Source organism: Daktulosphaira vitifoliae, unplaced genomic scaffold, assembly GCF_025091365.1.
Source record: "Daktulosphaira vitifoliae isolate Bord-2020 unplaced genomic scaffold, ASM2509136v1 Scaffold_5, whole genome shotgun sequence".
Taxonomy (NCBI): Eukaryota; Metazoa; Arthropoda; class Insecta; order Hemiptera; family Phylloxeridae; genus Daktulosphaira; species Daktulosphaira vitifoliae.
The window spans coordinates 5,694,810-5,718,194 of record NW_026099576.1 but is presented as its reverse complement, the minus strand read 5'-3'; the positions used below and the strand labels follow the sequence as shown (position 1 = coordinate 5,718,194).

Here is a 23,385-nt window from a genome sequence, read left to right as displayed (position 1 = left end):
TATTAGAAAACTGTATATGTTGTTATATAAAAATATGTTTTCAGCCGAGGCAAAAAAATCAATTCTGCTCTTTCATATTTATTCTTAATTTTGCATCTATGACGTTAAATCGGCTTAGAGATCAGAATATAAGTAAACTATAATTAATTTTATCCGTGGCCTTTGAAATTTTTCATTTGATTTCATAGCCCGAGCTTGTCATCTTGGATCAAATAATCCTTTATAACTAGATCTAGTTATACAGTATAAACGTATCTGAAAAAATTCAACTTATAAATTTAACTGCAAAATTATCTATAGAATTTTATGACAGTTTTGTTAAATTACAGATAGTAGAAAACTTCATATAATCTGTGGTTAAAGTAAACTTATTTCAAAAACCTTAAAATCGTTTAAGTTGTCTACACTGCCACTAGTAAGCGTCATACACGAACGTATACAGCTGTAGCATCATATTAGTAAAGGAAGGCTGTCCACCATTTTGTGCACTCGTACATCGTTACCAATTGTAGGTCTGCCACCGACGCGTATTTTATCCTCATCTGTAAAATATTTTAATTATTACTGAATTTTTTGATACTCGAAAGTCTCTTTCCGGTTATTGTAACTGAACATTTTAAATAAATTCTTCTTTTAAGAACTTATAAGTTTAACGTGTTAAAGCTTTTGTATTTTGTTTTTCGTGTTATTTAAACGAAATTTTTAAACATGGGATCTGATGTGAGTGTTTTTTATTGTTTGTTTACTAATTATGAATAAAATATATAATTTAATTATTTACTAACTAATTTAACAGGAACCTGAACAGTATAGAAAACTCTTTATTGGTGGACTCAATTACACCACTACAAATGATTCCCTTAAAGAATTTTTTGAACAATGGGGAGAAATTGTTGATGTTGTAGTCATGAAAGATCCTCAGACTAAAAGGTATTAAAAGTAATTTTTAATTACATATTTATATCAGCTTTTGATGTTAAAACATTCATCCATTTTTTTAGGTCTCGAGGATTTGGTTTTATTACATATTCTCAATCATCCATGGTTGATCAAGCCATGTCAAATAGGCCTCATAAAATTGATGGGCGTGAAGTTGAAACTAAGCGTGCTGTGCCTCGTGATGTAAGACTACTTAATTTTATAATTCAAAATTGATATTAACTTATAGTATTTAAATGAATTATTTTATAATCCCAGTATTATTTTGTTAAATATTTTTGATTACTTAAGATTATATTATAGATTTTTTCCGTTCAATTAAGATTTTCATTGTGGAACCAAATATTAATGAAATTTATTTGTAGGATATTGATAAACCTGATATTGCTGCTACTGTTAAAAAAATGTTTGTGTCTGGAATTAAAGAACAGTCAGAAAATGAATTGCATGAATATTTTGGAAAATTTGGAAATATAACAAATGTTACTATTGTTACTGATAAAGATTCTGGCCAGAGAAAAGGATTTGGATTTATTGAATATGATGACACAGATTCCGTTGATAAAGCTGTGTGTATGTATTCACATTATGATTTCAATAACTAATTTATTAAATAAATGGTCATTTAATAAATAAATATTATGTTAGTAATCAAAACCCATCAAGTTGCTGGAGGCAAATTAGATGTTAAAAAGGCTATTAGTCGCAGTGAGAATGCTGGAGGTGGTCGAGGTAATCGTGGTGGACGTGGAGGTGGTGGAGGAAATAGAAGTTGGGGTGGAAATCCAAGAAATGATCAATGGGGTGGCCATCATAATAGTAAGTTAATAAACATTTCAACATTATGATAAAATTTTATGTAATAATATATTAGTTAATGAGTAAGATGTTTAACTATTCATTTTACTATTGATGTTATTTTACATTTTCTTTAATATTATGTTTAAAGATTTATTGTTTTTAAAATATATTTAATTTAATTCGAAAGTATGCTATTTTAATGTATAAAATGTAAAAAAAAAAAAAGTTATATTTGGTGGTATTATAATTATTAGAGTAAAAGCATCAAGTAATAAGATACTTTGGACAAAATATAATTCCATATTTTGTACAAAGTAATCTAAGTATACATGTTAAATTACATGAAAAGTGTCAAAATAATATTTTTCTATTTTGTGAATAGGTCAAGGTCCAGCCATGGGTAGAATGAGGCAGTTCAATTCTGTTAAGCCAAATGGCCCATCATTTAATAATCCACGTAATTTATTTACAAAATATTATAATTTAATAAATTAATTTTATCATTACATTTTGTTATTTAATTTAGGTTCAAATGGCGGTGGATATGGAAATTCTGGAATGGGAGGTGGATATAACTCTGGTGGAGGATATGGTGGAAATGCAGGATACAACTCAAATTCAGGTGGTGCTTGGCAAGGAGGTGGCGGAGGAGGTGGTCCTCAAGGCTGGGGTAACAACCCAGCTTGGGGAAACCAAGGTGGAGGAGACAATTGGGGAAATTCTCAAACAAGTAATATAAAACTTTTCAAGAACAATTGCTTTATTTATAATCAGCTTTTTGGTTTTAACCAAAGAGATAGTTATTTCTTAAAGATAATTTATTATCTTATTTAATATTGTATTCATGGTAAATAATTTACTTCTTTAAGCTTGATTTCAAATTACTATGTGTAATATTAATAAATATTTTGTACAAGTTAATTAAGTTTTTCAAACAATAGCTAAAAAATAAAATTAATTAAAGTGAGATCATATTTATTTTTAGGCAATAATTGGGGTCCCAGCCAAAGTTATGGCGGTGGCGGTGGCCCAATGAGATCCAATTATTCTTCTAATAGCCGTTCTGCACCTTATGGAAACCCAGGTAGTTGTAGTAATTTATTGTCTTCAAACTCTAATAAAACATTTGAAATTTTGTAGTGGTTATAAACTTTTTCTAATTATTTTTTAAATATAAAAACAAATTTTGTTTTGATTTATGTACATTTTCCATAATAAGTTATTATTTTTCAGGAGTGGGTAATGGAAATGTTGGTAATCCTGGTGGATATGGTCAAAATGCTGGAAGAAGATATTAAAATGGATCTTAAATATCAAGGTATTATTAAAATTCCAAATTGATCAAAATGAACTTATTTAGTTTCTTCATCCTATGATAATAACTCATATATTTTAAATCTTTTTTGTATTGGGATAATTATTAAAAATAGTTTTTTATTTTGAAAATTGTTAGGTAGGATCCATGGAGCCAGTTTGTTAGGAAGTTAAACAAAAATAGGATACCAGTTATTTCTATGTATAATAATTTAAAATATAATATTTGTATATATATCTCTATATACTAATATTCCATTATTGGTACATATGACACAAGAATCAGTCATTTGAATACCTTTTCATCCTCGCCTACTGCAAATTAAGTTTAATCATTTATCTATTAAGTACAATGACGTGTTTTGTATTGGTAATATAATTTTTATATTTCTCAACTAAATTTTTTCTTTTGTATTTTTTATTTGAAGTTTTACCTAAGTATTGATGAATTTTCAACAATTTTGTATTTGAGGAAGTTGTATTCTATGAAATTTTTTTTTTTACTATTATAATTATTATTACTAGTAATTTGTGACTATATTAGGATGTAGGTAATAAAAAAAGATAATGTAAAATATATCTAAATGGTTGGCAGTTTACTGAAAACTATTTACTCAATGTATGTAGTCTATGGTGTTTTAATAACTATTAAATTACTAATTATAAGTTTTTTTTTCTAATTAGGTAATATTTTGTATTAAAATAATAATTAAATGTTTCATTTATATATATATATATATATATATATATTTATAAATATCTATAAATATCTTGGTCATTTTAATAAAGCTATAGTTGAGGAATACTGTAGGAAGATTTAATTTTTATTCAACAGACAAGAAAATGTACCTTTTAAAATTTCAAATTATAAATACTTTTTAAAAATGTAGTAATTTTTTTAAACTGACTATAATTATATAATATATGCTTAGGACCATATTATATTTTTAATATTTACTTCTCAAATAAAATAACTATAGTGGTAAACAGTACCTAATACAAATTGGATGATATAAGTATTTTAGTACTTATTTTTGGATCTATGAGGAATAAACTAATAATTTTAAATTAATCTAATTTTTAGTATTAGTAAGTCCTTACTAAGAATATAAAAGTCTTTGTTAAAGTTTTAATTTTTTTTTTCTTTAGGGATAATTTGATAATAAGGTTTTAAAAAAAGTCAATATTAATTTGGTTATTTTCTCAGTTAAGTGTGCTATTTAACTTGTTTTTTCTTTTAATTTATTGATACTAATGTTAAATCTCATTTCTATTGTGTTGATGATTAAAAATACATATATTTATTAACTATTTTATTATTGTGCAATTATATTTGTCATTAGGTATACTTCTAAATAAAAAATTCTTATTTTAAGAGCTAACTAGATGTGTAAAGTTACTGAAATTGTGAAGTATGTTTTTCAAGAAATTAAATATTGCATCAATACTTTTATACTAACTGAAAATTTTTGTTGAATATTAGGCAATCAAATTATAACTTTTAGCTCTAGTTAAATGGTAAAACATTTGTGGTACATCCAAACAAAAACTGAAATACTAAAGTACTGTAATATATTTTTTTAAATGTTCATTTTTATAATTTGATATAAGTTTATTACAAAATGTTAGTTTTTCTTCAACAATCTTTGGCTTTTTATTTTAGGTAAGCTGTAAGCAGTTATCAAATATTTACTAAATTGCTTTTATATCAATTTTTCTTAACTATGTCACCACATAAATGATAGAAAAGATAAATAATTCATATGTTAGTGTAGGTTTATTAGATATCATAGAAAAATTAGCCATTTAGGTCTTATGCTGACATCAAGTGGGTTTAAGACTCATCAGACCACATAGGTGAATCAATTTAGGGCAGAAAACCTCGATAATGAATCGTAGGTAGGTCAATCAAATGCTGAAGGTAAATCTTAGCTTCATTGTAGGGGTTGTAAGTAATTAATTTTGTTTCACTTTCATAGTGTTTCTTTAATAAACAACAAATTTTGAAAAAGATTCTAGTGTACTATTTTTCTATAAAATTTTGAAATAGTGATAAAATTTAAACTAATAAAAATTATTATGCTATCAACTGATTGCTGTATTTAATTACTTTTTGTATATTATCTTATTAAATATTAAAATTTAATAGTGCCAATCATTTTTTATAGTTAAAAAAGTCATAAAGAGGACTATTGTTTATACTCAAAATTTGTTGTTAGTTTCCTGGTAATTAAGAGTTATATTATTACATTTAAATGTTGTAATTGTTATTTATTTATTTTACCAGAAATTTATTGGAAGGAGCTATCCAACTTAACAAATTATGGCATTTCATGAAATATATAGCAAAATAGAAATTTTACTGTGGTCCAACTTATGAAGTATGGAGCTTGTTGAATTTTGTGAGTAAAAATTTTATTATATAAGCAAATACAAAAAATTATATCCATTTTTAAGTTTTATTAAATTATTTAAAGGGTGGGTGTATAACTTGGGGAGCAAGGAAATCTCTTTGTTCTAAAACAAAAATATTTTTATTGCTTAAGTGTATATCTGTACAAACTAGCATCTTCCTGATGTACCTAAAGTAATTAAAATTATAAATGCATATAATTTTGTGTTCTAATTATAAGATGTTATGAAAAAATATTGAATTATTTATAGGCTGTATTGTAGTTATGGTTTTGATAATGATGGTACATGATAACTTCAAAGAAGAGAAGTATCTTTTAAAACATTAAGAGTTATTCATAAAGTAAGTAAATATTTAAAAAAAAATACTATACAAAGTTAATTTTATAATTCAACTTTTTTACACATTTTTTTAAATGATTTTTCTTTTTACATTTTTTAAAAACTGAAAATTATGTTTCCTATTTCAGAATTGATGATCACTACTGTACTTCATGCATTCAAGTGTAAACATTGTTCATTTTAGACTATCGAATACACCTGTACTTGTATTTTAATAAATGCAGTTCTAATTTATTAAATGAGCAGTTATTATAAATATTTAAAAAATTATTCAAAATAACTTGTATTTATATATTTTTGTATTATTAATTTTTTCAAGTAAAATACATGACAAAATAGGTTTTTTTATTGTATTTTAAAATTAAATTTTTTTTCATCAAAAATCCATTTATATGTAATGTCTACTGCTAAAAAAATTACTTAAGTGTTAAAAAGTTTTTAAATAGTTTAAAAATAAATATTTTTGTTTTTGCACTCTACTCTTATATGAATGTTGAACAAAAGATTTTATTACACTATCTTTTAAAAAAGTTTTTTAGTTGAGCTTTGTGTTGCTCAATTTTAGTAAATTTTATTATCCAAATGAAACCGCTGTTTCAAAACAAAAAATTTATTTTTTATTTATCTAAACCAGGACTTGAGCTCATCTATATAACAAAATATGAAAAGAAGTAAATTTATTGATATTGGGGGTAAATCTATATTAAGGCCATTTTGTTTCAAAGTAATTACATCAATTACAATTTTATATTTTACCCTGAATGATAAAGCTTAAAAACTATGTCTTAACAAATGCTTTATTGGCTATTTTTTATAGTTTGAGCACTAAGTCATATTAATTTGATAAATTTTTTGATTTTGAATTATATTTTATTTGTATTATACAAAGTGTCTATAATCTCAATATTATTAAAGAAAAGACTGGTGTTGAATACTTTCTACTTTTTTAATTATTTAATTGTACTTCTACTTGCCTAATTTTAAAATTATAGCATCTACAGTTGTTATGTGTTTTTGACAATCAATTACAGATTTAAAGAGGTGCTTGGAAGCTAATTTGTTTTTGATTTCCTGCAAAATTGCTAATAGTGACATACCAGCTTTTGAGAATAGTCATAGACTTAGGTGTAAAATAGAGGGGGTTAGGAGCTTAATTCCCTTTCAAAATTAAAAAAAAAAAATGATATATTTTTATACAAAAAAAAGTAGTGTTTGAAAAATCAATGAAGTTTCAAATTTTATCATAAATTTATTACCTTGGCGACAAGTATGTTTGGAACAAAATATATTAATATAAATAAAGTAAGAATGGATCTGATAATGAACTTTTCTCAAATAATACAATTATTTTAAAAAATTAATCAATATAAATTGTTTTTTTAATAATTCATAGCACTTAATGAGTCAATATTTTATTACGGGAAAAATTCTAAGAATTACATAAATAAAAAATGTAAATTTTATAAGAAAGACTGCAGTCGAGATCATTATTTAATCTGGCTCTGAGTATTTAATAATCTTAATTCCAAACAAATAAGATTTATTGATATATTCAAATAATTATCAATTAGATATATGCTTTAATCTTAAATTTTTATTCAATGAAAATTGCATTCATTAAAAATTATTTTCAAACAATACTATAATTATAATTAACATCACTAAAAATAAAATTATTATTTTTTAAAAAAATTATTTAACTTGTCCATGAAAAATAATTGCAGCACGTTGACAATTTATATTTTACCGGCCATTATGTAGATAATTATTGTGCTATCAATGATATGCGCCTGTGCTATTAACCAAATTCAATTCGTGTCGCGTTTTGTTTGGGTGTTGTTGTTACTAAACCCAACAGTATTTTCTTACAAAATTTAAGTAATTTTTCTAACGGTAGCGGACTTATCTAAATTTTGTAAATGAAGTTACATCTCCCATAAACGTGTTTATTTTATACTATAATATTTTTAATAATGAGTATGACGGTAAATTGTTTTCGTTTATTTGACAGTAAATATTTCTTTAAAAAATATTTATTTCAAATGTTTTTTTTTTGTAGAATGAAAATATAGATGAACCTGAGCAATTTAGAAAATTATTTATTGGTGGTTTGAATTATACAACTACAAATGATTCATTGAAAGAATTTTTTGAAAAATGGGGTGAAATTGTTGATGTGGTTGTTATGAAAGATCCTGTTACTAAAAGGTTAGTTTCCAGTATCAAAAACATAGTTGTATAAATAATGCGGAGATAACGATACTTCTTTTATATTTATTAAACTAGTCAGTATACAACTTTAACAGTTGTGTCATTTGATAATTATAATTAAATTAAATCAAATATAAATTTTCCTTAAAAATTCCTAAAAATATAAAATTTTCTCTCATTTTTTTCGCTGATTCATAGTACAATTCACCAAAGTACATTCATTATTAAGTAATGTCATCAATATAAATACAAAATTAAGGGAATCATTGTTGATTAGTTTAGAATAATATGTTGAATTCAAGTCCTTAAGCATTTATAGAGGTCTATGTTTCAAATAGTTTTAAGATTACTAAAGTTTTTTAATAAGTATAAGTTATATATACCTTTGTTGTTCATGATATTATTAATTTATAATTATTGTTAAAAATCTTAGGAAATACAAATTGAAAAAATTAAAATATAATTAGTAAATAAATGAATTATAATATCCCTAGTTTATTTTTATTCCTTATTTAAGATAAATAAGGAAAAATTTAATTAAGATAATTGAATTGCCTTAAATTTTGCTCATTAAAAGTAATTATCTAATAATAAAATAAGTTATGTCCTATTTATTTTATATAAACATTTCAATAGTTGGTTTTGTTTCACAAACTTTAAATAATAGTTGATTTGATTTATATAAGAGAAAGTTTAATTTAATAATTCCCATTGTTTTTAAATTTGGACAAGTTTTTCATTGCTATAAGAATGTCTAAATATTCACCCATTTAGAAGCATACAACGGTAAATGTGGTTTATTGTTGAAGGTTAAATATTAATATTTATATATTTTAATTAATTATACTTATCTAGATCAAGAGGATTTGGTTTTATAACTTATTCAAAAGCGACCATGGTAGATGACGCAATGGCTAATAGACCTCATAAAATTGATGGAAGGGAAGTAGAAACAAAGCGTGCCGTTCCACGAGATGTAATATTAATTTAGATTAATTTTCACTTAATATTAAATCTAAATCTCTTTTCATAACTATAGGATATTGATAAACCTGATATAGCATGGACAGTAAAAAAAATGTTTATGTCTGGTATTAAAGAACAAACTGAAGAAGAGCTTCGAGAATATTTTGGCCAATATGGTAATATATTAAATGTTCAAATTGTGACTGATAAAGAAACAGGACAGCGTAAAGGTTTTGGTTTTATTGAATTTGATGACTCTGATTCTGTTGACAAAGTAGTTTGTATGTTACTTATTGTCTTTTTGATAACTTAAAAATATATTTCAATTTTATATTACACAATAGTGATTAAAAGTCATCAAGTTGCTAATAATAAATTAGAGGTGAAGAAAGCTGTTAGTAAAGATGTAGCATCAGCTTCTAGAGGAAGAAGAGGTGCAAGAGGTGCTAGTAGAGGTCAGAATTGGGGAGGACCTAACAATTGGGGTAAGTAGTAAAATTTTAAATCAGAATGCATGTTATTTATTAATTGAAATATGCAATAAATTTAATCTTGTAAAATACAATGTACTATGGATTTTTATAAATTCATTTCTTTTTATAAATTGTTATATTATTAATCAGAATAATTCTTAAATTATTTTTTCTAGGTGGTAGTTTTGGAGGAGGTAATGGAAATGGCTATGGTGGTGGATGGGCTCAAGGTGGTCCTCAAGGTTGGAATAATTCTTGGGGTGGCCAAGGTAGTCATGGCGGTTGGGGAAATGGAGGTAAGTGTTAAAAATTATTGGTTATTTATTGTTAACTTTAATAAGGGGAAATTATTTTATTAAACAATTGTATCACTCCTGTTTTCTTGATAATCATTAATTTATTCATATATTTTTACTTTTTTTATATTATTGATTATTTTTACATATAATTATTGTTATTATTTTATCTTACTTTAATTATAATAAAAATTTTAATTAGAGCATGGTAAATTTGTTGTTTTATAACTGTCAAAGTACAAAGTTATTGTTTATTGTACTTGTTATTGATCACTCTGTTATGAGAATAACTAGTATGATGTACATTGATTTTCAAAGAAATAGAAAAGTACTAAATAAAGTGATATTTTGTAATTTATAGAATTTTATTTAAATAATAGGTGGTAATTGGGGTGGTAATCATAGTGGTTATGGTGGTGGTCCAATGCGAGGAAACTTTGGAAATAATAGAGCAACGCCATACCACACAGGTCGTAGTATATTATCTTATTCTCACATTATTTAAGCATTGTTGTATTATTCAAAATATAATATTATATGTTATATTTATATGTAGGAGGTGGTGGTGGTAATTTTCATCAAAATTCAAGAGGAAGATATTAAATGTTAGTATCATGCTAATATATTTTAAGCTACACTATATTACTAAGATAAATAAATGATGACTTTTGGTATATATTAAATATTTTGAAAGATTACTATTATATTAATGGATAATGATTGTGTTTTTCTATCTTGTTAGGCAGATTGCTGAAGCCAGACTAGGAATCAATAACTATCAAAATTTTTCTTCATCAACTTTTGGGTATTTCAAATGAAATTTTGTCAAAATTATTATTAATCTGATCTACATATTATGTTGAATTTAAATACCTTTTCAAGTTACTAAAAAATGATAATGCTAGTTGTTTTAAGTGTTATGGTTTAAAATTTAGGATAAATAAGTTTTAAAAAAAATTTTATTTTATTTTTTATTTTTGACTAATCATTATAGTTTTTTTTCCAATGCATTTTTTTTTAACAATTCATTGATGGAAATTTGTTATATTTCGTTATAGGTGTATATTTCTATGTAATAATATACTTCAATGTTTATTATTATTTTAATAAATTAAACTATTTTCCTGACAACAGGAATTTATTAAAAATGTGAAATAGATTTTTTTAAAGTTTTATGACTAAATTTACAAGAAAAATTTTAAATAGTGATTTCAAGTAGTATTTGATTATTTTGAATATTAAATTGTAATTAGGTATAGTTTCATATTTCAAAGGAATAACATTGTAAGTAGTGTACACTATTGTTTTGTCTAAAATTCTACCTTAATTTCATTTTCATAGACCTATCTGATTTTAAATATAATTTTGATATCTATAGATTAAAAATTATTCTTATAGCTTATAAGCTATTGAGTTGTTAGGTTTTTAATGCAGAATCACAATTTTGAGGCTTCTATCAACAGCGTAGGACGTAGGCTACCAGTTCAATGATAGTAAGTGATTTAGGTAGGTCTGCCTTTTAACACAATAATTACTAATCTTTTATAATTAATTATTCATTTTCAGAAAAATAACATAGTTAATGAATCTAGAGTTGAAAAATATTTATTATACATTTGGTATATAAAATTATTATGTAATTACTTTATTATTAGTGATTTATTTTTAATTAACAAACGATTACAACCATACAAAAATTTAATAATTCATTATGTTTATCTAAGTAATATATATTTTTTTATTGTTGGGTATTATTGGAATTATAAAATAGGGATGTTATTATATTAAAATTGACAGTAAAAATTATTTGATTAAAAAGTCTTAAACGATTAGTAATAAAATTTGAATTTTGATCTGATTAAATCATATATATTTGTATATTTTTTAAGAATAAATGAGTGAAGTCAGAAAAACTGACTTAACTATTTATTAATTTATAGTAGAAATATATCCATAGTACTTGAAAGTAATTTTCTAAGCCTAATTGATATTAAAATTTCATCTATTAAAAATAATAATTCTTTTTTGTTTAGATATGGAATAAAATAAGCATTGATTGTATTGAATTAAATCAAAATTCAGTTAATCTAAGTTTTGGAAACTTGAAATTTTTAAAAATTAAGTTTCAATGATCAATTAGAATACAAATTATGTTGATTTTATCAACAATTTATATGGTTTGTACTTTGTTTATCCTTTTCATAAAAATCAATATTAAATTTTAAATTTGGGTTTATCTTAGATGAATGTAACATACTTAACAAGATACTAATTCACAGAACATTGCATGGCTTTTGTTTTTTTAACTTACAAGATGATGTTTAAATAAGTACATATTTTTAATTGATAATTTGTAAATTAAAAATTAAAACCCTGGGTAAAAATTAAAAACAAGGTAGCCTATCTTGTTAATACAACTTAAATACTTGGTTCATTATTTTTTTGTCCTCAATTATTAGCTAAGATAATTTTGACAGAAAATATTGTTTACCTACAATCAATATTTAGTGTGTTAAGTTAAATTTACTTTTGTCATTTTATAAATGTTGCTAGTTTTGATAAGGTATAAAATATGCAAAAAAATCTGAGTTTTTACAAACTTTAAAATGGTATTGAAATTTATCCTCTTAATATTAACAAATAAACTTTATTACTAAATTATTTTACTAATTTTACTTTGAAAAATGGCCATTTAAACATTTTTTTTATATACCATGAAAATTTAAAAAATTTAATTTTGTTTGTTAAGTTATAAATATAATATTTGTTATATCATTATTAGAGCCTATAAGTGTTTTATTTTGAAGTTAAATTTCTAATTTAATTTTAAAAGATATTAAAGTTGTTAGAACAAGCTGGGTGTTCCTGTGTACATGATTTTTTCTCTCTTGCTTTATCTCTCATCTTATTTGAAGTTGGCTAAAATTGATATGTGCTTAGTTTTTTACTATATGTTTGTTTTTTTAACAGGTTAATTCAATAATTAACAGTGTACAGTTACTTAAAATATTACAATTCTAAAGAAGGCTGATGTTTATATAAATTCTTATGCTGAAAACTGGATGGATAGTATTTAATTCATTAGAAAAAAAATGTTGAAGAAATTATAAATGTACTTAAAGTTATGTTCACATTTTAACTTCTAAAACTATTATTGTTGCCATATTAATTAATTAGATATAAGTAATTTTTATATAAAAAAATAATTTGAATTGTTAGTACATTTTCAGGTATTTTCTAATGATAATAAAAGCAGATAATTTGTTTTTTTATTTATTTTACTAATATTCTAAACGGCTATATTATATTACAGCTATATATTTGTATGGAATTTGTTGTTCCAGTTCCTAAAATAAAAATTATCCAAATTTTCTTTTATTGTATTGACTTTATTAATTTCAATAACACTTTTTTTTAACCAAAGCTTTACATAACACAGAAACAGATACCATAATCAGTAGTGTACTTCAAAAATTTTTATAGAAATGTGTTCAGATAGCTATCAAAATGTAAAGTAGTAAGGAGTTTCATCCATTTACTCTCTTCATTAATGTGATTTTAGATCAATGAATAGTATGGTCTCCCCGCAAATATACTACTGCTCATAAAACTGTAAAATCTTATAAATTAACTTAATTATTTAAAAAGCACAAAATCAAATAATTCATAAGATAATTTTATTTTAAATTGTCTAACAATCTTTCATTTGAGTCCAATGACATAATTACACTGTAAATGTAATATAATCCATAAAACAAAACAGTGTAATTTTATTAGCCTTTTTAAAAAATGTTTTTTTATTAAGATAAAATATAATACTATCTTAAAATATCATTCTATCTTATTACGGATTACTCATTAGAATGTAAACTAAAAATCAAATGTTTAAATAATGGCGGTACAACAATTTAGTAGTGTATTGACATAGATGTCGCTGTGTACTCAACTGATTTGACGACACTGTAACACGCGGGCGCACAGCAAAACGTCGTCGGTCGCTGGCAAGCTCCAACAGAGCAGTGGTCGCCCCTTCTTAAATATTGTTATTTTCTATTTCTGTGCGTTTTGTGTTGTACTGTAAAGTGTTTTCTGTCTTTACGAATATTTCTCGTTCACCTTTCATTTTACGCGTTACGTTTATTTAACTTACGCGATTGTGCGGATCTTCAATCGTTGACACAGATATCTTAAAATATTTCTATTGTTGTTTGTTTCGATATTGTAATATTCAAGTGCTGAGAAGAAAAACGTGTTCAGAGTGTGTATCAGCGTATATTGATACACACGCGTGCGTTAAGTCTGGTTAATTTTTTTGGAGGTTCTGTTTGAGTTTTAATAGGTTAGTATTAAAGTTTTTTAAACAATTTTTTATTTTTATTAATAATATGTGGTTGGTTAAAAAATAAATTAATTGCCATTAAACTTCTTACGTATGTATACTTGTGTTGATAACTTAAAAACTAGGGCAATGTGAAAGGAATGACCATTGCAAAACAACCAATAAATTCCATAATATTTTTTCTATTAACATTTTGATATTTTATTATTTTATAATTTTAATATAATATATCATTTGTTCTAAATTTTAATTAAGATTACTTAACAAATTTGAGTTATTAAAAATTCAATTTTAAAGCATTTTTTTGAATACTTTTAATGGAAATTTAGTTTCCCTATAGATAGTTTTATATGCTAAGTTAAGATATTTTAAGTATTAAATAAGTAGGTAGGTCAAGTTTTGAATAATTTTTTTTTTTAATTGATAATTCTTGTGCTTTAATTTTCGAAATAGATGTTTTTTTGATAAGTACTTCCTTTGAGTATTTATTGTTAATCTAATTATAAGTTAAAATATTTTGAATTTCACTCTTTAAATGATATATTGTAAAATAACAAATATTCTCTATAGTATTTGAGTATTTAAAGTATGTTTTATAAGTATATTACTTAAACAAATATATCAGTTAAAAATCTGTAGAATTTTTTTTGTGATATTATGGCATCAAAATAATAAAAATATCCTTGGACATATATTTCATTATAGTTACATTAAATATATATAAAGGGTACACTGAATAAACAAGGAAAATCAATTTTTTTTTTTTTTGAAAATTGAGATTTTGGTGACTAAATATGTTAAAATTTAAGTTACTAAACTAGTGAAAAAGTGGATTATTTGAAAGTATTGTTGTACTTTTCAATAACATGGTGTTTTAATAATTAAAATTCAATTTTTTTTTGTTAACAATAAATTAACTTTCCTTTTTTTTTCTGTGTTTACAGAGTTAACTCAACTAAACAATAAAATAATGAGTTAAAATATTTATTTTTAATTTAATTTGTTAGTTTAATAAATTTCGCACTTAATTACTAAATTACTTATTAATATCAAATGCTATTTTTTTTTATTATTTTTTACATTTAAAATAAAACTCATGATTTTAATTAGAAAAATGAAGGTACCCAAAGAAGAATCCAAAGAACAAAATAACGATAACACTGTCAATGATGATGACAATGATAGTAATCCTTACGATGCAGATTCTAACTCAGATTCAGTTGACCAACCTACCAGAGATGGTGATTTTTCTGAATATATGTGGATGGAAAATCAAGAAGAATTTGATTTACAGGTAATATATAATAACGCAATTCTATTATTAAATTGAAAGATTTTATTTAAAAAAACTTCATTAATTAAAATTTTAAATTATCATTGTTCATATCTCAAATTTTTTAAGTTGTTTTAAATTATTTAAAACATTGAAAAGGTATGAAGTATTTGACTATTTAATCATTTACTTTATTTGTTGAAAACTTAATTATAAATTTTCTATTTGGGTTAGAAAATGGAAAATTTGTTTAAGAAAAATAATTTAATTAAAAAAAAATGTAAAACTATTATGTTCAATTTATAGGTCATGAAAGAATTAGAAGAAAAAGAATTAATGAAAGAATGTTTGGAAGCTATGTTAGATGATGAGCACAGTAAATCTAATGGCGGAAGTGCTAATGGTGATGCGCAAACGTGAGTATGAATTTTCTTCTTGAAATATAAAAATTTTTAATTAACTTAACTATTATAGAAACGGATCTAGCAGTTCAATGATTAACAGAATTGAAAGAATGAGTTTAAATTCATGTAATAATGTTGAACAGCCAAGACAATCAACAGTAAGTTATTATGATAACTTAATTTATTTCATCTAATATTAAGTTAAATTTTAATTAACAACTTAAAAAATTAATTAACAAATGTTATAGTCACTAATATATAAGTAAATTTTATATTATTTTAATAAATTATTTATAATTAAAAAACAAAAAGTTACTTTTTTCTTTACTTTTTTAGAGTACTCTCAATCCAGATGCAGCAGAATTTGTACCAGGCACTAGATCACTGAATAATTCATCAGTGGTAGTAGCAAGTCCATCATAATATGTAAAATTATTCTAAGAACATAACTTTACAATATTAAAATGAGAATCTACTATTCACTATCGCTAAATATATTTTCATGAAATGAAAAAAATGTTAACAAAAAATGGCTGTGATGAGGTTTTTTATAATCATCATTATACTCATAACACTTCTATACTACACTTTAAAATTTAACATTTAAAATTAATGACTTATGTGAAAACATTAATTTTATATTTATTTAAATAGATATATTTTTAATATGGTTTTACAGAATACTTATTTTTAGTATACTTTAAAATAAATTTATTTTAATACCTAGAAATCCATTTAAAGTTTTATAGATATTTGTTAATCATACTAAGAATTGTTATAAGTTTCAACTTGTTCATAGTTATTGATTCTGATATTGATTAAATTAGCTAAGTTATATTTTAAGTTCTACTTTATATTTAAAAATATTATCTTAAGCAACCAATAGTAAAGGATCATGTTGTAATGAATGAAGTGTGGATAATTTTTTTTTTATTTTACTGTGGTACTTTACAATTATGTAAATTAGTTTTTGATGTATGGAAGATAAATAGATTTTTAAATCACTTTTATTATGATAAAGTATTAGAAAAAGTCAATTTTTTGTCCAACTGTTATGTTTTATGCAATATGCTTAAATAAAACTCTAAACAAAATTAATTTGCTTTAACACAATAAGAATATTTCTGAATAATAATTTTATTACACTGTAACCAATTATTTTTCCTTTTTTTTTAGTTAACTAATATATCCAATATTTTATTTAAAAATAAAAATTAAACTGTTTAATGATAGTATTTAAATTTTTTTACAATAGTTTTGTAATTTTCGAATCAAAAATGACTTCTAAATATTTACTCTCCGTTTTATTTTTTTTTATCATGTGTACATTAATTTGTTAAATATGAATCTTAAATAATAATAATAATAACATAATTGACTATTTAGTGATATAATATGGAATATTTTTATAAAATGTGTCTATCTATATTTGTATAAATATTATTGTACGTTTTTCTAGTTAAATTATTGGAAATGGCTTGATTGGTTATATGTTATGCTTGTAAAATTTTATATAATTTAAGTTTGAGTTGGTTTAAAAATTAAAGTTAAAATTCAATATATTATAATATCAATAAAACTCCAACTATGAAAATATTGGATGAATTCATGGTTATTAAATACGGTTATGGGAATTACATATACTTGGTATTTAGGTTAGTTTAACTTTCTAAATATTTTCAATAATATAAACTGGAAAATTCATAATTAACTTTGTGCATACATGTTTTTCTATTTTTTTTTTTTGTAAATACATTTTATTTCTTCTATGTATTCAGCTACATTTTTCTTATTTTCCTAAAGTGAAATAAGTCTCATAAGTTATCCGTATTCTGTGCATTAATTATAAATAGCTTATAGTTTTTGGAACTTAAAAAATTATTTTAAATGTCGATTTGAGTATATATATTTATACATTTACTAACAATTTAAATTTCTAAATTATGTTGCTACATGATACAATAGTTATCTTTTACTAATAGCGTAAACAATTTTATTTTAAAGTAAATAAAACTTCATTGTTATGCATTCATGTAAAAAAATTTACTGGGATTTACATTACACTTTATTAGTGTTGTTTGATGTTAAGCTGATGATTTAATTTTTAATTATTTACACTATTCTTTTATATGCATGCGAAATATGAATTGAATCAAACTTCAATTATTATATTCATTATAATTAATATGGTTCATTTATTTAAATAAAGTAAAGTTGTGATAAGTTGTCATTTAGTTTGTTCATTACCTGTAGTTTAAAGTTATAAAAATATGTGCTTATTAAAAATTAGAAAGATAAAATGTAATTTTTATTACATTTTTAAAGCCTTATTCAAAAACTTATAAGTAACTTATCAAACAAAATTATAAAAAATGAATAAATTTTGGTACTACTCAAGTGTAGTTATGTGTTATGTCGTATACAACAGTATATATTTGTTATTGCTTATGTCACACTGGTCTTAAATAGCTGTTGATAACTAATACATGAAATAACCAGATAAAGTAAATTAGATGGCTTTAATTATCATACTTTAGTTACAAGTAAACAATAAAATCATATTTATACCTATTTCTTGGCTAAATCATGATATTTTAAAATAGTACTTTTTACTTTAAAGTCTTATAGTATAATAAGAAATAAAGAAATCAATTGAAGATTAAAAATACATACATTTATTAGATGTTTAACAAAGGTATACTTAGCATTTTAATATAAATTATAACTAAATATTGAATAGAATCTTGTATCATAATCTAGCTTGATTACAAAACTCAGTTAAAATTTAAAAAAAGAAATTTTTCAGTTTTGATAGATTTATTATTATATTACATATATGTAATAACAATTTTTTTTCAAATTTCATAATTAGTAAAAAGTATGTGGATATTCATTGTTTTTCTGAAGATAAATAGAAAAATATAGGCATTTAGTAATCAAGTTAACAATATACTTTAACATTTAAAAACTGGGTACGAGAAATTGAAATTACTTTAGTTTTATCAACTTAATATTCATTTTCTAGTAAAATTATTTTATATTCTTTTAAAATAAATTTATAATTTATTAGGCATTCACTGGTATTTATTTTAGATATAGTGCATATTTTTAAAAAAATGTGATTTTCTAACATTGCAAGACTTATGTATTTAATAAGAAATAATTAAGATTCTTTGTATTGCAACTTTATACCCTGTTTTATATGGTGTCTAATTAATAACAATATAATGTCAAATGCATAAAGAAGAACAATTGAGCAATTTATTAATGATAATAACAAATATCTTATTGAAAAACGAATATACATTTTATTTACAAAAATACCTTTGTTTGAAACTCAACTCATTTTTCTAATAATAAATTTAAAAAAGAAGAACAAATAGTAACAAATATTTGATAAATCTCATAATCTAAACAATAAATATGTACTTAGTAACTTTAAAACTATTTTTCATGGTAAAGATTGAATGATTTTCAGTCTAATAGTTTTAATTAATGTTCTTAAATAGTTATATAGGGATCCAAGGCGGTTGATTCATTTCATGTAGTGATACAAATGTCATATTGAGTGGGAAAAAAATTGGCAGTTCTTTTAACTTTAATTCAGCCATAGTTGATTGAATTAAATGACTGGAAAAATAATAATTATGTCAAATGATTACCTATGTAATACTTTATTCAATTGAATCATATTACTTAAAAAGAAAATATATTTAATTTTTTGATAATTATAAAATAATGGTAGAAAACTAATTAAAAAAGAAGAGGAAAATAATAATAATAATTATAGACAGTATTATGACAGAATCTTTATAATACATAATAAACCTAATTTTCATATATATTTTAACACGGCATTATTATGTCTTTATTTAAGTTTTTTACATAAAACAAAAAAAATAAGTACTTATATTGTTTCCTTCTGCAATTTTTTAAATTATGATTATGGAGCTACTCCTGCGGAGAAAGGACCTAACATGTAAGAGATCCCTGGGGCGCAAATTTTTTTAGTCAGACCCTGATAAATAACAATCTATAATTTGAAGTAAGTATAACAAAGAATATTTTAATTGGTAAGTAATTAAGATAAACTAGAGTGATGAAAAGAATAAATTTGTTTGAATTTAGGATGCAATTAAAATTAACACTTGATCATAGTAAAATAGCTTTGAACATACACATTTTACCAGATATTTTATGAAATATTTAATTTTGTAACATTAAGTATACAAATAAGTATTGTTTTATTTTTTTACTACTAATAGTTTTAAATTATTACAAATTTACATAACAAAAAGTTAATTGTGATGAATTGTTAAATTTTTATAACAAATATATCGCATACCATTCAGTTTTTAATATATGGGCTTACAAATTACACAAAAATAGTTACCCAGATTTCCCAACTAAAAATCCAGCAGGAATGTTAGCTTTTAACTCACTGTCATCATTTATCATATGTACATAAGCAGAATCATCATAAATATTACTGTCTGTGATTATAACAGCTTTTGCTCCACATGATTCCATTACTAGGGTCTTTTTTAAGAAACTGCAATCTCTATAACAATTAATTAAATATCATGTAAGCAATCTCTCATTTAATATAGAAAATTTAAATAACAAACCCTCTTTTCACAAATGCTACTTTTCCTTTAATTGCTCTAGCATTTTTTGGTTTATGACATCCATAAATAGGATCAGGAAGTATCAGCTTATTATTTTCAGGAGGAAAATTCTCTTTACGCTAAAAATATGAGTTTTATGTTAAATTTTATTTTATAATCTACAAAATAAATATCCTTACTATAATATAAATTGAATGTTTATACTCAGTAGGTATACTCAATAACATTTTTTTTATTATTTATGTATAAAATTAATAAAAAAAAAAAAGGTTTATTGTGAAAACATCATTGATTAGATCATAATAAAGTACAATGATTTAATATAAGATAATTTGAATAGATAATATAATAATAAGAGTTAAAATTTTGTATACATACAAAAGGAATACCAATATCTTTTGCTGGTCTTATGCGATAGGTATATTGTAATTCTGGAGGATACATTATCTCAAAGAATAAATCATCACCATATTCAAACTCTTTTATATTAACTATACCTCCAGTTAAATCACCAATAGTATCTAAAAATATTTTAAAATAAGGAAATTTTTTATTAATATTATTTTTATTTATTAAAATTAAAAAAAATTGATTGTAATTACAATATAAGTTTAAGGCTGTCAAAAAAAAAACTGTAAGGAGTTTGAAAATAATTGTTAATTTTTGAATTAAAAACATATTTAATCAGAATTAACACAAAACAAAAAAATTGATTTGAAGACGTGCAGATTCATACCACTTATGTGTTATTTTGCGATTTGGTAAAAAAAATTATTAATTTTTCAAAGAATAATTTAGTAAATATCACCAACATAAATTTATGCGCATGTGTAATTACCAGTAATTTAAAACAATAGCAAAAACAATTTATCAATCTTGACGAATTCACTTTGATAACTGTTATCAGATTGTCAACTTCATATATGTCGGTTTTTAATTTGAAAAGATTTTGATAAATATCAATTAGAATTTTTTCTACTGGCAGATATTGTTGTATTTTTGATCATCGTATTTTTTACAAATATTTGTAATATAGATTCTTTACATTAGTTTCTGTCAAAAATATTATCTATTTAATTATTTTAATTACCAAACCTTTTATTTTTCTAGGAATTTAGAAAGTTAAATTTAAGAATTATATTTTCAATGAATATTTTTTTAATTACTTAATTTTAATAAATAATTATGGGTAAATTACTTTTCAAAAATAATAAACTAACTTTTACATTTAAAATATTTGTATACATATTTCAAATACGTAATGCATTTTAAACAATTTTTGTATTAAACCAATATATTAATGTCCTAGCATATTATGTTCGCGCAAAAGCCAAAAAAGGTTTTTTTGTTACCAATGAATGATCAAACTTAATTGAATTAAAATTTATGTTCGATAAAGAATGTACTCAATAATTTAGGATTATATTAGTTACTGTAATAATTTATTATATATTACATTATCAATTTGAGCTGATTAGTAGGATATATTTTGTAAGTCACTTGTATCTTTCATAATAGCTGAGTCCGATGCAAAAATAAGACTTTTTGATACTAATTAAATTAATTAATTCTTATGTATAATGGTTAGCTATAATGTATCTTATATGAATCATAGTTAATAGTGTTACGTTATTTTATACATAATATTATTTATTTTACAGAGGTATTTTAATATTTGATAATAGAGATATACATAATTAAAACAAATGTGATCATATCTATTGATTTTAAAGTATTTAAAAAACGTGTATCTTGAAAATTTTTACTAGGATCTTATATGATTTTTATGAATTGCTCTAATGAAATTTATTCGAGGTATTCTTCATCACACTATCTTTGAATTGTGATATTATATACCTAAATATCTCTTTAATTAATTTCATTAAAATCACTATTTTTATTTTTATATTTTTATCGTAATAAATCATTTTAATAGAAATAATTGTAATCATTTCTATTTAACTCTTGTTGTTTAAAAAGGTTCTACAATTGAAATATTCAAAACTTATTTAATATTAATGATTTACTTTAATTAAAAAAAAAACAATCAAAAAATCGTTATAAAATCAACTCAAATTGATTATAAATGTAAAATCCATTGTTATATTTAGGTGAAAACCAAAATAATTTTTTAGGAATGATTTTTTGGCAGTTATATGTTGGTAAAAAGTTTGGAATATTATAGATTAGTAGTAGAACACACCAAATAGTTAAAAAATTAATTAATAACAAAGTAAAATTATTTAACTTTGTAATAGAAATCTATTATAATAACAAACCTAACTCGGCAATATATGAAATATTATTAATGAGAAAGTTGACTAAGCAATATTTAACTTGTTAAAGTGGAATTTCAATTTCTGAGTGTTATATATTAATTCAAAAAAAAAATTATTTTTAAAAATGTTTTTTAATGTTTTTGAAGTTTAAAGTCAAAATAAATATTTTTGGATTAAAAATTAAGGGAAATTTGTCCCTTCTTACATTAATTTCTTAAAAATACTTTCAAATAATATTTTGTACAACAATTTATAAAATATTTTTAATTTTTTCAATTTTTACACGTAAATCGTACTTTTATCTTTAACTTTATTCGCTTTCATCATGAAGACATATACNAAAAATACTTTCAAATAATATTTTGTACAACAATTTATAAAATATTTTTAATTTTTTCAATTTTTACACGTAAATCGTACTTTTATCTTTAACTTTATCCGCTTTCATCATGAAGACATATACAGAGGTAAAATTTTTTTTTCAAAATATAGTACATTACATAAGCTTTTATTTAAGGTATGTATAAAAATGTCAGTATTTCCATAACATTTTTGAAATGATGACTTAAAAGTGCTACTCTTTATATGCGTGTTTTGAACATAGTGTATATATGTATAGGAAATAACTCGATTTAAAAATATTATGTTTGATGAAACAGATATGTATAAAGTACTTATTAAAAAAAATTTGATTGATCCATTAATTTT

General features: G+C 22.8%; 4 protein-coding genes across 35 annotated transcripts; 3 read left to right on the top strand and 1 right to left on the bottom strand.

The window, feature by feature from the left end:
- Positions 1-454: 454 nt before the first annotated feature.
- LOC126907391 (heterogeneous nuclear ribonucleoprotein A1, A2/B1 homolog) lies at positions 455-6,156 on the top strand. 11 transcript variants are annotated; one of them, XR_007704506.1, is made up of 15 exons: positions 456-720; positions 797-930; positions 1,002-1,122; positions 1,305-1,512; positions 1,588-1,758; positions 2,123-2,197; positions 2,267-2,470; positions 2,726-2,827; positions 2,974-3,058; positions 4,204-4,260; positions 4,398-4,466; positions 4,538-5,280; positions 5,342-5,456; positions 5,719-5,809; positions 5,937-6,156. XR_007704506.1 is itself a non-coding variant. In XM_050688637.1 (10 exons), the coding sequence occupies exons 1-9, from the start codon at positions 709-711 to the stop codon at positions 3,036-3,038; spliced, it is 1,089 nt and encodes a 362-aa protein (XP_050544594.1). In that variant the 5' UTR covers positions 456-708; the 3' UTR covers positions 3,039-3,058; positions 3,194-3,454. The 11 variants fall into 11 exon arrangements, 2 of the variants coding, with proteins under 2 accessions (XP_050544594.1, XP_050544591.1); XR_007704502.1 differs by having other exon boundaries at positions 4,398-5,280; XR_007704505.1 differs by having other exon boundaries at positions 4,204-4,466.
- A 1,434-nt stretch (positions 6,157-7,590) lies between these two features.
- LOC126907401 (heterogeneous nuclear ribonucleoprotein 87F-like) lies at positions 7,591-13,126 on the top strand. Of its 21 annotated transcripts, none has more exons than XR_007704513.1 (14): positions 7,592-7,793; positions 7,868-8,016; positions 8,875-8,995; positions 9,059-9,266; positions 9,330-9,470; positions 9,635-9,754; positions 10,135-10,227; positions 10,311-10,359; positions 10,497-10,559; positions 11,008-11,247; positions 11,321-11,373; positions 11,788-11,931; positions 11,997-12,083; positions 12,725-13,126. XR_007704513.1 is itself a non-coding variant. In XM_050688660.1 (9 exons), exons 1-8 carry the CDS (start codon positions 7,782-7,784, stop codon positions 10,355-10,357), a joined length of 888 nt encoding a protein of 295 aa, XP_050544617.1. In that variant the 5' UTR covers positions 7,592-7,781; the 3' UTR covers positions 10,358-10,359; positions 10,501-10,829. The 21 variants fall into 21 exon arrangements, 4 of the variants coding, with proteins under 4 accessions (XP_050544617.1, XP_050544616.1, XP_050544615.1 ...); XR_007704515.1 differs by having other exon boundaries at positions 11,321-11,390; XR_007704514.1 differs by having other exon boundaries at positions 11,008-11,260.
- A 603-nt stretch (positions 13,127-13,729) lies between these two features.
- Positions 13,730-18,000, top strand: LOC126907413 (polyadenylate-binding protein-interacting protein 2). Its single transcript, XM_050688683.1, has 5 exons — positions 13,730-14,093; positions 15,204-15,387; positions 15,673-15,782; positions 15,841-15,928; positions 16,107-18,000. The coding sequence occupies exons 2-5, from the start codon at positions 15,208-15,210 to the stop codon at positions 16,191-16,193; spliced, it is 465 nt and encodes a 154-aa protein (XP_050544640.1). The 5' UTR covers positions 13,730-14,093; positions 15,204-15,207; the 3' UTR covers positions 16,194-18,000.
- Positions 18,001-19,013: 1,013 nt separating this feature from the next.
- On the bottom strand, positions 19,014-21,220 carry LOC126907405 (PRADC1-like protein). 2 transcript variants are annotated; one of them, XM_050688674.1, is made up of 5 exons: positions 21,001-21,220; positions 20,777-20,919; positions 20,399-20,517; positions 20,213-20,331; positions 19,014-19,400 (listed from the first exon to the last, which is right to left on the bottom strand). In XM_050688674.1, the coding sequence occupies exons 1-5, from the start codon at positions 21,074-21,076 to the stop codon at positions 19,393-19,395; spliced, it is 465 nt and encodes a 154-aa protein (XP_050544631.1). In that variant the 5' UTR covers positions 21,077-21,220; the 3' UTR covers positions 19,014-19,392. The 2 variants fall into 2 exon arrangements, with proteins under 2 accessions (XP_050544631.1, XP_050544629.1); XM_050688672.1 differs by having other exon boundaries at positions 20,164-20,331; positions 21,001-21,217.
- Positions 21,221-23,385: the final 2,165 nt, after the last annotated feature.

Coding starts and splice junctions, on each gene's coding strand:
- LOC126907405 (XM_050688672.1), bottom strand. CDS start 21,076: ATGTTTTTAATTCAAAAATTAACAATTATTTTCAAACTCCTTACAGTT. Junction 20,920..21,000: donor GACAGCCTTAAACTTATATT/GTAATTACAATC, acceptor AAATATTTTTAG/ATACTATTGGTGATTTAACT. Junction 20,332..20,398: donor GTAGCATTTGTGAAAAGAGG/GTTTGTTATTTA, acceptor TAATTGTTATAG/AGATTGCAGTTTCTTAAAAA.
- LOC126907401 (XM_050688658.1), top strand. Junction 8,996..9,058: donor AGCGTGCCGTTCCACGAGAT/GTAATATTAATT, acceptor TCATAACTATAG/GATATTGATAAACCTGATAT. Junction 10,228..10,310: donor AACGCCATACCACACAGGTC/GTAGTATATTAT, acceptor ATTTATATGTAG/GAGGTGGTGGTGGTAATTTT.
- LOC126907391 (XM_050688634.1), top strand. Junction 1,759..2,122: donor ATGGGGTGGCCATCATAATA/GTAAGTTAATAA, acceptor TTTTGTGAATAG/GTCAAGGTCCAGCCATGGGT. Junction 2,828..2,973: donor ACCTTATGGAAACCCAGGTA/GTTGTAGTAATT, acceptor ATTATTTTTCAG/GAGTGGGTAATGGAAATGTT.
- LOC126907413 (XM_050688683.1), top strand. CDS start 15,208: ATGAAGGTACCCAAAGAAGAATCCAAAGAACAAAATAACGATAACACT. Junction 15,783..15,840: donor GCTAATGGTGATGCGCAAAC/GTGAGTATGAAT, acceptor TAACTATTATAG/AAACGGATCTAGCAGTTCAA. Junction 15,929..16,106: donor AACAGCCAAGACAATCAACA/GTAAGTTATTAT, acceptor TTACTTTTTTAG/AGTACTCTCAATCCAGATGC.